Genomic DNA, 16,421 nt, shown 5'->3' on the forward strand with positions numbered 1-16,421 from the left:
CCCTGCGTCCTTAAGGGGTTAATACCTGTTCAGAGGAAAAGTTGCTGAGTTGCCCATAGCAACCAATCAGATCACTACTTTCATTTTTGAAAAGGCCTCTGAAAAATCAAAGAAGTGATCTGATTGGTTGCTATGGGCAACTCAGCAACTTTTTCTCTCCTGTCGGTAAACCTGCTATAAAACATTCTTAAACCAAAGTGCCTCTTCAGTAAGGAGGCAATGAACACTAATCAGATGCGGCATACAAACAACACAATTCAGAAGGCATACACCCACAAACTAACATAGTAAACAGCAGATATATGAAAGGAAATAAATCCAGCAATTCCTTGTGCTTGATGAAGCAGTCAATAGCATCTTTTATTTCACACAATTTAACTGTACCAACTAATACACTAGTTTGTATATGTATAACATTTAAATTGTTTCATATATATATAGGCTGTAGTGGATTAGTTTTCTTGTTACTTTCATATAAACATGGCTTAACTATTTCAATTATGTCTAAAGGAGGTTACCTGTCTGATGATGAGTATCTCTAAAGATTTGTGGCTGATCTTTTACCGCATTTCTAATTTTCTATTGTTCCTAAGCTAGTGCGTGGACCCTAGCTTCTATGACTGCACCCAAATTGTTCCCATTCATTTGGGAAACCCCCATGATTCCGCTGTGTTAAAACACCCAGCTTATAGCCTCCGACCCTTGACAAAGCTGATTTGTTCAGCGAAATGTCGGGGAGGCTATTAGCTAGGTGTTTTAACACAGCGGATCCATGGGTGTTTCCTATATAATAGAGAAAAATTTGGGACCAGTAGCTAAAGTGTGCTGGATAACAGGCTCACAGTAATAAGCAGACAACTGGATCCCAATATTTGGTCCCCGCAAGTGATTGTGCAATACTCACTACACGCATATCACCCTGTTACCGCTGGAATTTAAAACATAGTTTTGGGGTATATTTTAAGAGAGTAAATAATACAGGTGGGAGGGCCCCCTCCCGTAGGCTTGCATTGAGGGGCTGAGCGTGACGTCACACGGGGCGGAGGCATGACGTCACATGCCGCCGGCCCTGTGGTCGCCGGTAATCAGACCCGGAGAGAACACGCTCCGGTGACTGATTACAAATGGGGTGCCACGTGCAAGATCACGGGAATCCCCAGCGGCGGGACTCCTAAATGCAACATACCCCCAAAAACCATGACAGCAAAATTTGCTCTCCATAATCCCACAGTTTCTCTTTCCCTCTTGAGCCATGTTGTGTACATTCTGAGTATAATACCAACACACACTGCACTCTCTGAATATAAACCAGCCACACACCTACCCTCTAAATACAATACTACCATACACTGCGCTCTCTGAATATAATACTACCACACACTGTACCCTCTGAATATACTACCACATACTGGATCCTCTGAATATAACCTTGCCATACAGTGCACCGTCTGAATACAATACCATAACAGCAATAGCACCCCTCATCATCTGTTAGATGATACTACTACAACGGGAGGGGGGAGATTGGTGGTGTTGCTGGTGGATGATGGGGGTGCTACTGCTGGGGGAAGGGTGTTGGTGGTAGATGATGAGGGTGCTACTGCGGGGGGGGGCATTAGGTAGGCAGCAGTTCCCCCACATTAGGTACCAGGTTTTCCACATTAGGTAGCAGGTTTCCCACATTAGGTAGCAGGTTACCAACATTAGGTAGCAGGTTCCCCACATTAGGTAGTAGGTTTACCGCATTAGGTCATAAGTTAGCAGGTTCCCCAAATGAGGGTTCTCCACATTAGGTAGCAGGTTCCCCACATTAGGTCATCAGGTGGCAGGTTCCCCACATTAGGTCATTATGTAGGAGGTTCCCCACGTTAGGTAGCAGGTTCCCCATATTAGGTAGCATAGTCCCCCCCATCCCCCTCCCTGACACACACACACACACACACACACACAGACACACACAGACACACACACACACTTACCTGGCCTGCACAGCGCATCTCCTCTCCGGTGGCGGCCCATGAGTGACGTCACTGACTTCACTGACGTCACTGCGCGGGTCTGCAGAGGGACGTCACTTGCGCAACGTCCCTCATCAGACCCGGGCCGGTCGGCCGCTGGCGCAACTGCAAAGTTAATAGGGTTCTATTGGAATGGGGGGGTGTAGCGCGGATGCAGCCGGGGGGGGTGCTGAGCGGCATGGTGTCACCCCATCGGGCTGGTGTCACCCGTTGCGGCCCGCGCCCCAGTCGCTACACCACTGCAGAAAGGCCCCTTAAACCAACCTTAACCTTAACTGGTCCTTGAAAGAATTTTTAGATTTAGATTGTTGCGTGAAAATTTGGAAAATTGCTGCTATACTTTGAAGCCCTCTAATGTGCTCAAAAAGTAAAAACATGTCAACTTGATGATGCCAACATAAAATAGAACAGTCCACAAGTATATCCAGCTCACCCCTAACAAGTTTCCACACACGCGCAACGGACTCAGCCCGGACTAGGCTGTCAGCATACAAGAAGAAGGAGAATGTCCAGCGCAGTAGAAGCTCAATTGCAGATAAAATTTATTCTGACACGGCAGTACAGGTAAAAGAACAGCAGTGACGCGTTTCGACCGCTTAAGCGATCTTAGTCATACTGGTATACGGTTCAAACTGTTGGATGTCCTATATAGGGGAGGTGCTCACACCCACAGTGGGTGTGAGCACCTCCCCTATATAGGACATCCAACAGTTTGAACCGTATACCAGTATGACTAAGATCGCTTAAGCGGTCGAAACACGTCACTGCTGTTCTTTTACCTGTACTGTCATGTCAGAATAAATTTTATCTGCAATTGAGCTTCTACTGCGCTGGACATTCTCCTTCTTCTAACATAAAATAGACATATTGTTTAGGTGAATCAAAATATAATTTATTTGAAGTGTCCATTTTCCTTACAAGCAGAGAGTTTCAAAGTTAGAAAAATGCTAAATTTTCTACATTTTCACGAAATTTTGGGATTTTTCACCATGAAAGGATGGAAGTAACGCCGAAAATTTACCACTATGTCACAGTAGAATATGTAATGAAAAAATAATCTCGGCATCAGAATAAAAGGTAAAAGCATCCCAGGGTTATTAATGCATAAAGTGACAGTGGTCAGATTTGAGTCATTAAATAAGCACTGTCAGATAAAAAAAAAAAACTTTTGATATGTTGTAAAGCATGCAAAATGTTGTAAAGCATGCAAAAAGGTTTTGCAATTGCTTTCATTAGAAAATGTTCAGCATTTCATACTGAAAACAACAGTCAAACAACTGCCCCCCCCCCCTGCCTGCTTGGACACATACTAGTCCTGCTGTGTCCATGCGTCATCACCATGTCATGGACCCACTTCCTTGATTGACAACTGTGTCCCGCTACTGTCAGTGAGGAGAAGCTGGGAGTTGTAGTTTTGCTAATGCTAGGGGAGATGTGAGCAGACAGCATACTGAGGGAGGGGCGGAGACCTGCACAGTGAGGACATGCCCCCTCCCTATGAGAAGAATTCAGACTAATGAGCTAAATTAAAAGTGAAATAAAAAAATAAATAAAGGTGCTAGACACATAAAAATGTATATAGATGTATATAGTCAGGATTAGGTACTGAGTGATATGTTTAAAAAAAAAAAAGATTTTTTTGTTGGATCTGACGGGTACGCTTTAAGGTGAAAATAGGCCCTAAGGGGTTAAAGCCAATAACTAATCAACAGCCAATAACTGTTCTAGACTTTGCATGTGTAATAAATAAGCATTCTTCTCAAGAGTTTAGTTGTTTACCTTTAGACTTGTCAGTTTATATTAATATGGTTATATGGTGACATAACAGGTTTTAAATATGGCAGGGGACACGTTAAAAATAAAATAAGTTAAAGGGGTGTGTACCCTATCGACAACCGCGTTTCTTACGATGCCTGTTTACTGATGGTGTTTTTGTACTTTACTTGAACTTTGTACTTTGAGTAAAATTTATAAAATGTTAATATAAAAAAAAAAAAAAGTTAAAGGGGTTCTCCGTTGCTTAGACATCTTATCCCTTATCCAAAGGTTAGGGGATAAGATGCCTGATCACGGGAGTCTCGCCGCTGGGGACCCCCGTGATCTTGCACGCGGCACCCGTTTGTAATCAGTCCCCAGAGCGTGTTTGCTCCGGGACTGATTACCGGCGACCACAGGGCGGGCGGCGTGTGACGTCACGCCCCCCGCCCCGTGTGACGTCACGCTCCGCCCCTCAATGCAAGCTACGGGAGGGGGCGTGACAGCTATCACGCCCCCTCCCGTAGGCTTGTATTGAGGGGCGGAGCGTGACGTCACACGGGGGCGGAGGCGTGACATCACACGCCGTCGGCCCTGTGGTCGCCGGTAATCAGACCCGGAACGAACACACTCCAGGGACTGATTACAAAGGAGGTGCCACGTGCAAGATCAATGGGGGTCCCCAGCGGCGGGACTCCCGTGATCAGGCATCTTATCCCCTATCCTTTGGATAGGGGATTAGATGTCTAAGCACCGGAAAACCCCTTTAAATTCACCTACTCTCTACCCTAATCCCTTACAACTGCTATTCTAACACCTCCCAGTCCCTGCCTGTCAACACATCATTCTGGTTCCTGTGACCAGTTTTCTCAGTAGAAGAGTAGGAGCCAATAGTAGCTGAGGTAGGACACTGCTGTGGCCAGTGACTGGCTGAGTGGGCTCATCATGCTAAAACGACTCATAACAGGAACCAGGAAGCATTAGTAATGAGAAAGGCCTGGAAAATATCAAAAGGAATCTGTAGAGGCTAGGTGTGTACAACAATTTTTATGTTAAACTTGCCCGCAACCATATGTTAAAAATGTTATCTCACCAGATAACCCCTTTAAGGGAGAAGTCTCATGGTAAAAAAAAATTCTATAACGCCCAGGCTGCCTGCAAATAAAACAATAAACAGGACTCACCTGCCTCTTCTCCCTCCGTGTCTTGGTATCCTGCTCTGCTCCTCCGCCACGGACTTCTTTCTGGTCCGGCCATGGTCAGGGTGTTACGAAGCTGGTCTGCAAATCGCCGGCCACAGTGAAGTGTCACCTTGGCTGGCGATGGTCTAACCGGCAGTGTGATACATTGAGCCTTGACGACCACTTCCTGTTTTTTGTCACACAATGTATATTACAAATACAAATATAATGTTATTATCTACATTATATAAAAAAGTTTTTGCAAATGATGCTGTCCAGAGTAAGAGCAAATCCCCATAGCAAACCTATCCTGCCCTGGACAGTTCCTGACATGGACAGAGGTGGCAGCAGAGAGCACTGTAGTCAGACTGGAAAGAAATACACAACTTCCTCTGTAGTATACAGCAGCTGATAACCATTGGAAGGATGAAGATTTTTAAATAGAAGTAATTTACAAATCTGTTCAACTTTCTGGCACCAGTTGATTTGAAAACATTTGTTCTCCACTAGAGTACCCTTTTAAGCTCACAGATTTCTTAAACCTTAAAATCATATCCAAAGAATCTTTAATGAAACAGTTAGTTTGACTAGATTTTCCAATTTACTTTTAGGGTAAATGCACAGTATATGGATTTGTTCACAGCAGATTATATTGCCAGCAAAGGTGATTTCTGAAATCTCATCTACACAAAGTGGTAATTTATGTCATGGATTTGTCGTGGATTGTCCGGATTAAAATCAATGGGAAAGATAAAACCTGCACCAAATCCACAACAAATCCGCAACTATTATAAATATCCAAACAAAATCCACAGCATTTTGTCAGGATTTTTGTGATCTACAGTAGATTTTTTCTGCAAGTTATCTGCAAGTGTTAGCGGCAGAGTTTAATTTTAGAAGAGTATAAAAAGCCACCTGGAAAATCCCAGAAATAATAAACATATACTGTGCACTGTAAATAAGATGTTCCTGTGCAGTTTATCTCAGGATGACTTACCTCACAGTATTCTGTGACAATGCAGAAGCTAGCATTCTCTAGGAAGCTAGAGTGAAACTTGACGATAGCTGGGTGATCTAGCTTTGACAGCAGCTGTGCTTCCAAGTTAGCTTCAACAGTTTCATTTGGGTTCAGCTCCCCGACAGCTATTTCCTTTAGGACTTTTCTGTAACAACAAATAGATATTTTTAAGAATCTGCCCCCCCCAATTCAATAAAATGTTTAAAGCTGGAATGGGTTGACCCGATAAGTAGCAGATTAGCAAAATGACGGGACAAAATACGTAGTGTTATACACGACTGCAGGATCAGATTATACACATCTATTATATAAGAAACACAGTAACCGCACTCACCGATAGGCTTCAGCCAGCCGATTCCGCTTCATCTGCTTCCACGGATGTACCCATTTACAGACTCGATGCAGGGCTGAGCATCAAGTCTGGAACCGGGTATGTCTGTAGAAACAGATGAAGTGGAGTCAGCTGGCTGAAGCCTAGCGGTGAGTGCGGGTTACTGTGTTTCTGCTATACAAGATGATATTAGTGACTTGGATTTTTCTGGTCCCCAGCACCGCTGGACCCGTGTACTTAAGACTCCTGCAGTGATAAAAGTACCATTGCCCAGTTTACCTGACTGCTATGTAGCAATAGTGCCACTAAATCTTTTGAGAATTTTTCATAATATCAGATTATATGCAGGTTGTTTTGTTTCATGTAACTATAGGTAAAAAACACACAATGGTTGGATTTGTTCTTCAATAAAGACTATTGTGAGAGTCACTTATTTGTATCTGCTGCATTACTACAAAATGGACCTCGTTGGCCTCAGTGGTCCCATGTTGTTTGCCGTATGCCACAATATGTACTTGACTGTTGTCAATAGTCTGAAACAACATAAACTTAGTTCACAATAGCCCTATTTACACCTTTAAAATATATTAAGGATAAACACACTGTAGGGTAAAGAACTATGGTAAAAAGGGTTGTTTACAAAGAAGCTGCCATCAATGTTACCTGCATTAACCTGATGGTACAGATGTGTAGTGCGGGTGTCACTGATAATAAGCATACTTACCTATCCCTGATCTGTAGCCATCTCTGTCTGTTATCTTCCTCGTTTGGGCAGCAGACTTGGTGCACAGGAGGAGGTCCAAGATCACACTAATGTTTCTGCTGATGCTTGCCTAGTCTGCTCGCTGCCGGGTCAAGTGAAGCAGTAGCAGTGACATCAGCTTGTTCCTCCTGTGCATCCAAGCTTGCTACCCGAATAAGGAAGATAACAGTCAAAGGGGACCACAGATCAGGGGAAGGTAAGTATTGTTATCATCAGTGTCCCCCACACTACATACCTGTACCAACAGATTAGTGCAGGTTCCCTTTAAATAACACTAAATGGTAAAAAATAAAGGAACAAAAAAGGACTTCATTCCACCCTTTATTTACGCCTTTCTTTTTATCCTAGTCTGCCTTGTATTGCAATTAAATCCCTGAGAAATGAAAACTTTGCCTCTGTCTCTGGCTGTAAGGCAAGTCAGTAACATAAGGCTGAACGCACAAGGTTGTCAGCCACATGCAGCTGGAATTCAGCAGTCAATTGATGCATTGAATGGTTGCCGCATTCTGAATGCATGTGGCCGACAGTCTGTGTGTTTTCATCCTAATAGAAGATCAAAAACAATAATACCAGATCCTTTAGCTAAGCCTCAATCCTTAGCTGTCTTCCAGGTGAAAATGAAAGGGTCAGGAGGAACTTGATACCTATGTTCTCTTCAAGTTTCTATAATATTGTTCAAGGAGTATGCATAAAATTCTCTTTAATAAAAAATTAAAAAAAAGCAAGCCAAGTTTTGTTACTTATTTCTTAGTAAACTTGCAATGGTTGTTTTTACAACTGTTCTTAAAGGGGAACTCTGGTGGAAAACTTTTTTTTTTAATAAGTCAACTGGTGCCAGAAAGTTAAACAAATTTGTAAATTACTTCTATTAAAAAAATCTTAATCCTTCCAGCACTAATTAGCTGCTGAATATTACAGAGGAAATAATTTTATTTTTGAAACACAATGCTGCTGACTGCTGACATCACGAGCACAGTGCTCTCTGCTGACATATCTGTCCATTTTAGGACCTGTCCAGAGCAGCATATGTTTGCTATTGGGATTTTCTCCTACTCTGGACAGTTCTGAAAATGGACAGAGATGTCAGCAGAGAGCACTGGGCTAGTGATGTCAGCAGAGAGCTCTGTGTTCCAAAAAGAAAATAATTTAATAGAAGTAATTTACAAATCTGTTTAACTTTCTGGCACCAGTTGACTTAAAAAAAAGTTTTCCACCGGAATGCCCCTTTAAGTTCATTGTAAACAATTCCCAACATAGGTTAAACTGTATAAAAACCTCAAAAAATGAGTTTACTCAGTTTTTGTGGTTCTTGCATAGCATTTAGGAGTTCCCCTTTTGTCTTTTGATTACATGATTTAGACATGATGTAGACACTATTTGTAGCTTATATGATGGCGATTCTGGCATAACGGTCTAGTAGGACTTGTGTATTACAGGTTATACTGTGAAGAAGTGTACTGCAACAAGGGTAAACACTGAGAACTAACTTCAACTCTACAGAATTCATGTTTTACTATTGTTATATCTCCTTTTCTTTTAGACATGATCAATGATTTTGATCCATATTCATTTGGTTATTCTAACCTCAAACCATATTTAATAAACCGACATGACAGTTTTTTCTTGATTATCAATGTATCCAGTTTTAGAGGGGAGTTGCCCATTAAAGAGATACAGGCATTGATAGTCACATACAGAAGTGGCTATGTAAGCATCTGTTTTATCTCTGTAGAATAATAATAACTTTTTATTTATATAGTGTCCACAGATTCTGCACCGCTGTACACTCAAATTGGTCTCTGTCCCCAAATTCACCTATCAATAAGTACAAAACGCATATCAAGAAACAAAGTCCTGCACTCACCGTGATCCAACGCTGCTACAGGAGAGGCCGGAAGAAGTGCACTCTTGCACAAAACTACCGGTTGTTGCCTCTGAGCCCCCATGCAAGCCCTATTACCTCCATAATGCCTCTCCTGTAGCAGCGGTGGATCGCGGTGAGTGCAGGACTTTGTTTCTTGTTATGCGTTTTGTACTTACTGATGCCTTTCTTGCCCTCGCACCACCATACCACCCTATGGACATTCATAGTATCTGAGTTCTCAGGGCTGATTACTCCAGGCGATATTGTTCACTCATAGAACATTTTTAGTTCCTGAATGGTGCCTCCTACTTCTGTCTTTGCATCTTAGTTAGTATATCACCTATAGGTAAGTTTTGGAGTGTGGGAGGAAACCGGGGCACCCAGTTGAAACCAATGTAAACACGGTGAGAACATACAAACTCATTGCAGATGTTGTCCTAGGTAGGATTTGCCCAGCGCTGCAAGAGAACAGTGCAAACCACTGAGTAACCGTGCTGCCCAGAACTAATGGAACTAATAAAGCTACCATAATTCACATAAAGATGATACATATATATATATATATATATATATATATATATATATATATGAAATCGAAGGCACTGGAGTTGTAGTAAAATAACCTCATTCAAGTTAATATTCCATCTTGAGATACATAATCTTTTTTAAATAATAGGTCAGCCACTACTGTATCTGCTTAAGATGTTGACAGGCAGGCACTAAGAGTGCCACAAAAGGTTAACCCATATAGGACACAGGGCATAAATGTTCCCCCTGCGCCCGCTCCTGGTCTTTGAAGCATGCTCAGGGGCTGAGCGCGCTTTATTCCAGGTGGGTCCTCTTCTGTTCAGGAGCATTCCACACTTGTTTGTAAACACAATGTTACATAAATGCCAAGTTGTTGCATAAAAATATGTGTATGACAGCAGAGATGCAGTAAAGGATTATGACAACGATGATGTTATCTATGACAATGATGATGTTATCTATGACAATGATGATGTTATCTATGACAATGATGATGTTATCTATGACAATGATGATGTTATCTATTGTTGTTTTGAGGAGGATGATGTTGGACCTTTTAGTAATGATGTCACTAATCACAATGACATAATCTTTTCAGCCATCAAAGTTATTAAAAGGGAAACTTCGGTACTCAACAAGGGGATAAGTGTCTGATCGCAAGGGTCCCCCCCCCCTCCTGCAATCTCCTGCCTGGCACCCCGCTTTCGCAATGCATGGAGCAACTGCCATTTCATGCAAAGGAAGTAGAAAGACAAGCGCTCCATTAGGTATATTGTTAAGCCCCAGTGTGAGGTAGATAACGAATGACTGCTCACCCTGGTTGGTTGTGTAGCTTCATACACAACAGTGATGATGGCTTACATATAGTAGGTCGTTAGGTTGCCCTTCGGTGACTGGTATATGCAAGGATGGCTTCGAGGAGGGACCCGGCTCAAATGGCGCTGACCGACCATGACAAGGTATGGAGCATAAAAGAGGATTTTATTGACCAAGATGCAACGCGTTTCGCTGCGCTTGTGCAGCTTCCACAGGCATGACAAATGAGGTACAACAGCATGTTTCGAACGGTAGGAATTAACCCCATCTTTAACAAGGCAAGAATCAGACAAAAAAGACAACAGGAGGAATTAACCCCCTGTGTGTCTAATATTACCCACATTGCAAGTTGCCGTGGGCAGTCGCATAATGCGAATATCGTGGCAAATCGCAATGTGCAGTTAACATGAGCATTAACACCAAGTTAAGTTGAAGTTACAAAAAATAAAATATAAAAATCATAAAATTATTACAAAACATACATGCATTTTTACAAAATATACAATGAGCATACAATACTGTATGGGGGGGGTCAATGTGACAGGCTTGAAGATCCAATAGGATTCACGGTTAATTCATTTTTGATAACGATTAGGAGTTGTTTACGGGATAGTTTCTAAAATGATAAGATGTAAATCATTAATGTCATTATTATGTACAATAGAAAAATGACGGGATACACTATGTAATAAGAATTTTTTGTAATACTGGATCTGTGTTTGCACATACGTGATCGCACAGTTTGAATAGTGCGAACGCCAGCTACAATACAACAGATATACCCCGAATTGAGTATCACAACTCACCCTATGAGTAATAGAAAATGTTCGGTTAGTTTGAAAAGAATCAAACACAGTACTGGGGGTACCAATCATGGAACAGCATAAGCATCGTACCTTATTAAAGGGGCAACAACCCATCACTGTTGATTTAGAAGAAATTTGGATCTCATCAATGCTATTTTTTAACCTATTCGGTGCCACTAAGCTTTGCAAATTGCTGGATCGCCTGACTGTCACTCCAGGGGTCACAGGTACAATGTCTTTTAAAACAGGATCACTGCAAATAATAGGCCAATTATGCTGCAAAATACCATATTTTTCGCTGTATAAGACGCACTTTTTCTTCCCCACAACTGGGGGGGAAAAGTGGGTGCGTCTTATACGTCAAATACACATTAAAACCCTGTCATATCGCGGCAGTCCCTGCAGCCATCAACGGCCGGGACCCACGGCTAATACAGGAAATCATCGATCGCGGTGATGCCCTGTATTAACCCTTCAACCGCGGCGATCAAAGTTGAATGCCGCGTCTGAAGCGAAAGTGACACTAACCCGGCTGCTCAGTTGGGCTGTTCGGGACCGCCGCGGTGAAATCGCGGCTTCCCGAACAACTTACAGGACACCGGGAGGGACCTTACCTGCCTCCTGGGTGTCTGCTCCGTGCCGGGATCCCCTGCATGGCCGGCGCTCTCCTTCTTCGTCATCACGTCGTCGCGCACGCCGTCCCGTCATCCAATAGGAGCGGCGTGCGTAGCGACGTGATGGCGGCGACAGAGAGAGAGGATACCCGGCAGCAGAGACGTTCCAGAGCAACGGGGACACCCTGGGGATGCGGCGACAGCGATGGAGGGCGACATCCAGGGCAGAAGTGACTGGTCAGAAGCGGCGGGGACAGGTGAGTATAACTTCCTATACCAGTGGTCTTCAATCTGCAGACCTCCAGATGTTGCAAAACTACAACTCCTGGCATGCTGTCCGGGCATGCTGCGAGTTGTAGTTTTGCAAAATCTGGAGATACACAGGTTGAAGGTTCAGAATCTTTTTTTTCTAGATTTTCATGCTTTAAAATTGGGTGCGTCTTATATGCCGGAGTGTCTTATATGGCGAAAAATACGGTACTTCAAATCTCAGTAGCTCTGAAATTATAATAATTAATGAATTAATAAATTTTTGTCTTTAGTTTTATTTGTTTTGTTTTTTTTAATACATTATATCATCTTTTTCTCCTTTTGTTATAATGGTATTATTAATAGTGGTATTATTTAAATCTTCGTTCTCATTCTTTCTTGGAGTAACAAGCTCAGTCTGTTTGATGTTTTTTACCTTTTGATAAGCTCTACTAAGGAGGTTTGCTGGATATCCCTTGGCTGAGAAGCGGCCCCTAAGGTTGGTTGCTTGATGGTAAAAGTAAACATCTGAGGTATAGTTTTTTCGCATCCTCAGGTATTGACCTAGGGGACGCTCCTCAGCCAAGAAGGATAGTGGGCACTTTCATAATAGAGAAAACTATTAATGTCTACTGACTTAAAATAAGTTCTAGTTGAAATGTGTCCTGCATGATTAAGGATCGCTAAATCCAAAAATTGAATAGCTTCTGTGGAAAAAAGTTTAGAGAGAACTGTAGTCCCCATGCATTGGAATTTAGATGTTCAACAAAGTCCAGGGCTTGTTTATAGGTCCTTGTCCAAACAAAAACAAATCATCAATAAAACATAGAAAAAAAGCAATAAGGGTGTTATAGATCAGGGACTGTGCTATGTGGAGCGCCTCAAACCTACCCATAAACAGATTTGCGTAACTGGGGGCGAAGCGCGTCCCCATAGCACAGCCGCTGATCTGTCTGTATATGGTGTCGGAAAATGAAAAAACATTGTGCTCAAGAATAAAAGAATATTCTGGTACTGTTTCAAATATTAGCAATTCTGGTACTGCTTTAAATGCCAACACTACTGTGACTTCAACTGCAGTCAAACATGTAGATGTCAGGCCCCATTCTTTTTTTTTATCCTATATACCACCAAGGTAATTTTTTAGACACCTTTTATACTATAGTTATGAAAGAATTTAATAATCTTACTGAGAAATCGGTGACATTTAAGAATAATGATAATTTAACCTATTCTGAAAGAGGAGCCATCAAAACGTTGCAAAATACAGTGACCCCCCCGACCTACGATGGCCCCGACATACGATAATTTTAAGATGCGATAGCCTCTCAGAGGCCATCGCATGTTGAAGGCAGCATCAACATACGATGGTTTTGTATTTTGGGGCCATCGCATAAACGGCTATCTGGCTTCAGCTGCCACCGGATAGCCATTTACAGTGCCCTGTGTGCTCCGTGATGGCCTCCTACCTGTCCTCGGGGCTCCGGAGCGTCGTCTTCAGGATCTCCTCCATCGCCGGCGCTCTCCATCGTCGTCATCGCGTCGCCGCGCACGCCGTCCCACCATCCAATAGGAGCGGCGTGCATAGTGAAGTGATGACGGCAGCGTGAGAGCGACGTACCCGGACAGCAGAGACGCTCCGGAGCGGCGGGGACAGCGATGGAGCGCAACATCCAGGGCAGCGGTGACGGGTCCGGAGCGGCGGGGACAGGTGAGTACAACTTCCTATTCTTTACATTGCATGGATCCCTCAACATACGATGGTTTCAACAAACGATCGTTCATTTGGAACGGATGCCGATAAAGGGGGAGGGGTAACCATACTTAATCGAACTAGCTATATTGACGAGGCTATGGGTATCTGCTCAGATGCCGAATATTATGAGGTTATACCTATGGATCTGTAACCAAATTATTATAAATCATATTTGGATCTCATCAATACAGCCAATGAAAAGTTTTTGCTAACTAAAAAAAAATTTGCTTTTCTGACTATATAAAAATTATTCCCTAAACCATTTTTATTATTTGCCCAAATTACACAAATGTCCTGTTAAACCACCTGGCCGCCCTATTATTTCTGGGGTTTCTTCCATCACTGCTAATTTATCACATTATGTGGATTTATTTTTACAGTCTTATGTTTTACAGCTACCTTCATACCTTAAGGACTCCACACAATTGATTTATGAGCTTAATAATATCACATTACCTTCTTCATTTTTATTTCTAACATTAGATGTTTGCTCCCTATATTCTAATATCAATACTAATTTAGGTCTTTCTGCCCTGTGAGATTACTTTCAACAGGATACCTCTATGCGTAATGATCAGGCTAATTTTTTGTTAGTCTATTTCTTTTATTCTTGAGCACAATGTTTTTTCATTTTCCGACACCATATACAGACAGATCAGCGGCTGTGCTATGGGGAAGCGCTTTTCCCCCAGTTACGCAAATCTGTTTATGGGTAGGTTTGAGGCGCTCCACATAGCACAGTCCCTGATCAATAATACCCATTTTGCCTTTTTTCGATGTTTTATAGATGATTTGTTTTTTTTTGGACAGGGACCTATAAACAAGCCCTGGAGTTTGTTGAGCATCTAAATTCCAATACATGGGAATTACAGATATCCCTAAATTTTTCCACGGAAGCTATTACATTTTTGGATTTAGAGATCCTTAATCATGCAGGACATATTTCTACTAGTACTTATTTTAAGTCAGCAGACGTTAATAGTTTTCTCTATTATGAAAGTGCCCACTATCCTTCTTGGCTGAGGGGCGTCCCCTAAAGTCAATACCTGAAAATACGAAAAAACTGTACCTCAGATGTTTACTTTTATCATCAAGCGACCATCCTTAGGGGCCGCTTCTCAGCCAAGGGATATCCAGCAAACCTCCTTAGTAGAGCTTATCAAAAGGTAAAAAAACATCAAACAGACTGAGCTTGTTACTCCAAAAAGAATGAGAACGTAGATTTAAATTATACCACTATTAATAATACCACTATAACAAAAGGAGAAAAAGATGATAAAATTTATAAAAATAAATAAAACTAAAGACCAAAATAAATTTAAGCTTAATTTTATAACCAAATATAATTGTGGAGCTACCGAGATTCGAAGTATTTTGCAGCAAAATTGGCCTATTATTTGCAGGGGTTTAATGAATCAATATAAAAATTATACTGTATATAATCATTGAAAATTTTCTATTTTATTTTTTGTAACTTCATATATTGGTGTTAAAGAGTCACTGTCAATGTTAAAAACTTTTTATATATTATAGAACTAGTCATATGATGGCTTTTTACAATATAAATTTATTTTAAAAAATCTAAATTTTCCCTAGAAATTAAATCTAAAAATAGCCGCCACTAGAGGTGGTCTTTAGCCAGACAGACTGGTCTGTATTTTGCAGCATACCAGATACCGGCTGTAAAGTGTGCCGGTATCCAGTATAGGCGATCTCTGCTGTATGCCATACAGCTTATGCACGGGCACGCACTGGCTGTGAACGAGCGCAGGGAGCATGCACACACAGTCAGCGTGGCTGCTATCTGCAAAGAAGGGCCTGCTCACAAACTCATCCGCCCTCAGGCTGGATTGATCCTTAGAGCAGCGTGCACATACAGGAGCAGGCATCTAGAGGAGCAGGCATTAACGAAGGGAGGCGGCAGAGTAATCAGCAGCAACTGGTAAATTTTCGGCATGTCCTGGTCCCATGGAGTGCAGGGGAGCAGTGCTGCCACCTGGGTCTGTAGAGCAGCGCTTGCACTGAGCAAAAGGTTGGCTGGTGTGACAGGTGTCTGTGGGAGTGCGGGGTTGGGGTGGGGTACAGCGCCACTGAGCATGGGAGCCACATAAGCAGGGGAACCTGCAGCAGGGGAGGGAGAAAGCTTGGGCTCTATAGATCAGTGTTTCCCAACAGGGTGCCTGCAGCTGTTGCAAAACTACAACTCTAAGCATGCTTAGAAAGCCGTTGCCTGTCCCGGTATGTTGGGAGTTGTAGTTTTGCAACAGTTAGAGGCACATGTGCAGCATGAAAACACAGAGAAAGGGGTTACATAGCAGCCTGGAGTGACTGGATGACTGGAGTCATGTCATGCTGAGGCCTGCACAGTGAGGCCACGCCCCTCTCTTGGAGAGGAATTCATGTATGTGAGCAACAATAAAAGTGTAATAAAAAAAAATAAAGGTGCTAGACACCTAAAAATTTGATATACATGGTCAGGATTAGGCACTGGGTAATATATAACTTTATTTTAAATTTTTTTTGCACTATGACAGGTACGCTTTCATTCTCATGTTAACTGCACATTGCGATTTGCAACAGGATTTGCATTATGCAACTGCCCGCGGCAACTTGCACTGTGGGTAATATACACACAGGAGGTTAATTCCTCCTGTTGTCTTTTGTCTGGTTCTTGCCTTGTTAAAGAAGGGGTTAATTCTTACCTTTATAAACATGCTGTTGT

At 42.3% G+C, this 16,421-nt stretch overlaps 1 protein-coding gene across 3 annotated transcripts in view; it reads right to left on the minus strand.

Annotated features, from left to right (window-relative positions):
* The window catches only part of NEK11 (NIMA related kinase 11), a 331,532-nt gene that overhangs the window by 215,499 nt on the left and 99,612 nt on the right, over nt 1–16,421 (minus strand). For all 3 annotated transcript variants that reach the window (XM_056520669.1, XM_056520670.1, XM_056520672.1), the window contains exon 3: nt 5,952–6,117. In XM_056520669.1, coding sequence (XP_056376644.1) covers nt 5,952–6,117 — 166 coding nt within the window. The remainder of the gene's footprint in view (nt 1–5,951; nt 6,118–16,421) is intronic.

This window comes from Hyla sarda, chromosome 5 (assembly GCF_029499605.1).
Source record: "Hyla sarda isolate aHylSar1 chromosome 5, aHylSar1.hap1, whole genome shotgun sequence".
Lineage (NCBI taxonomy): Eukaryota > Metazoa > Chordata > Amphibia > Anura > Hylidae > Hyla > Hyla sarda.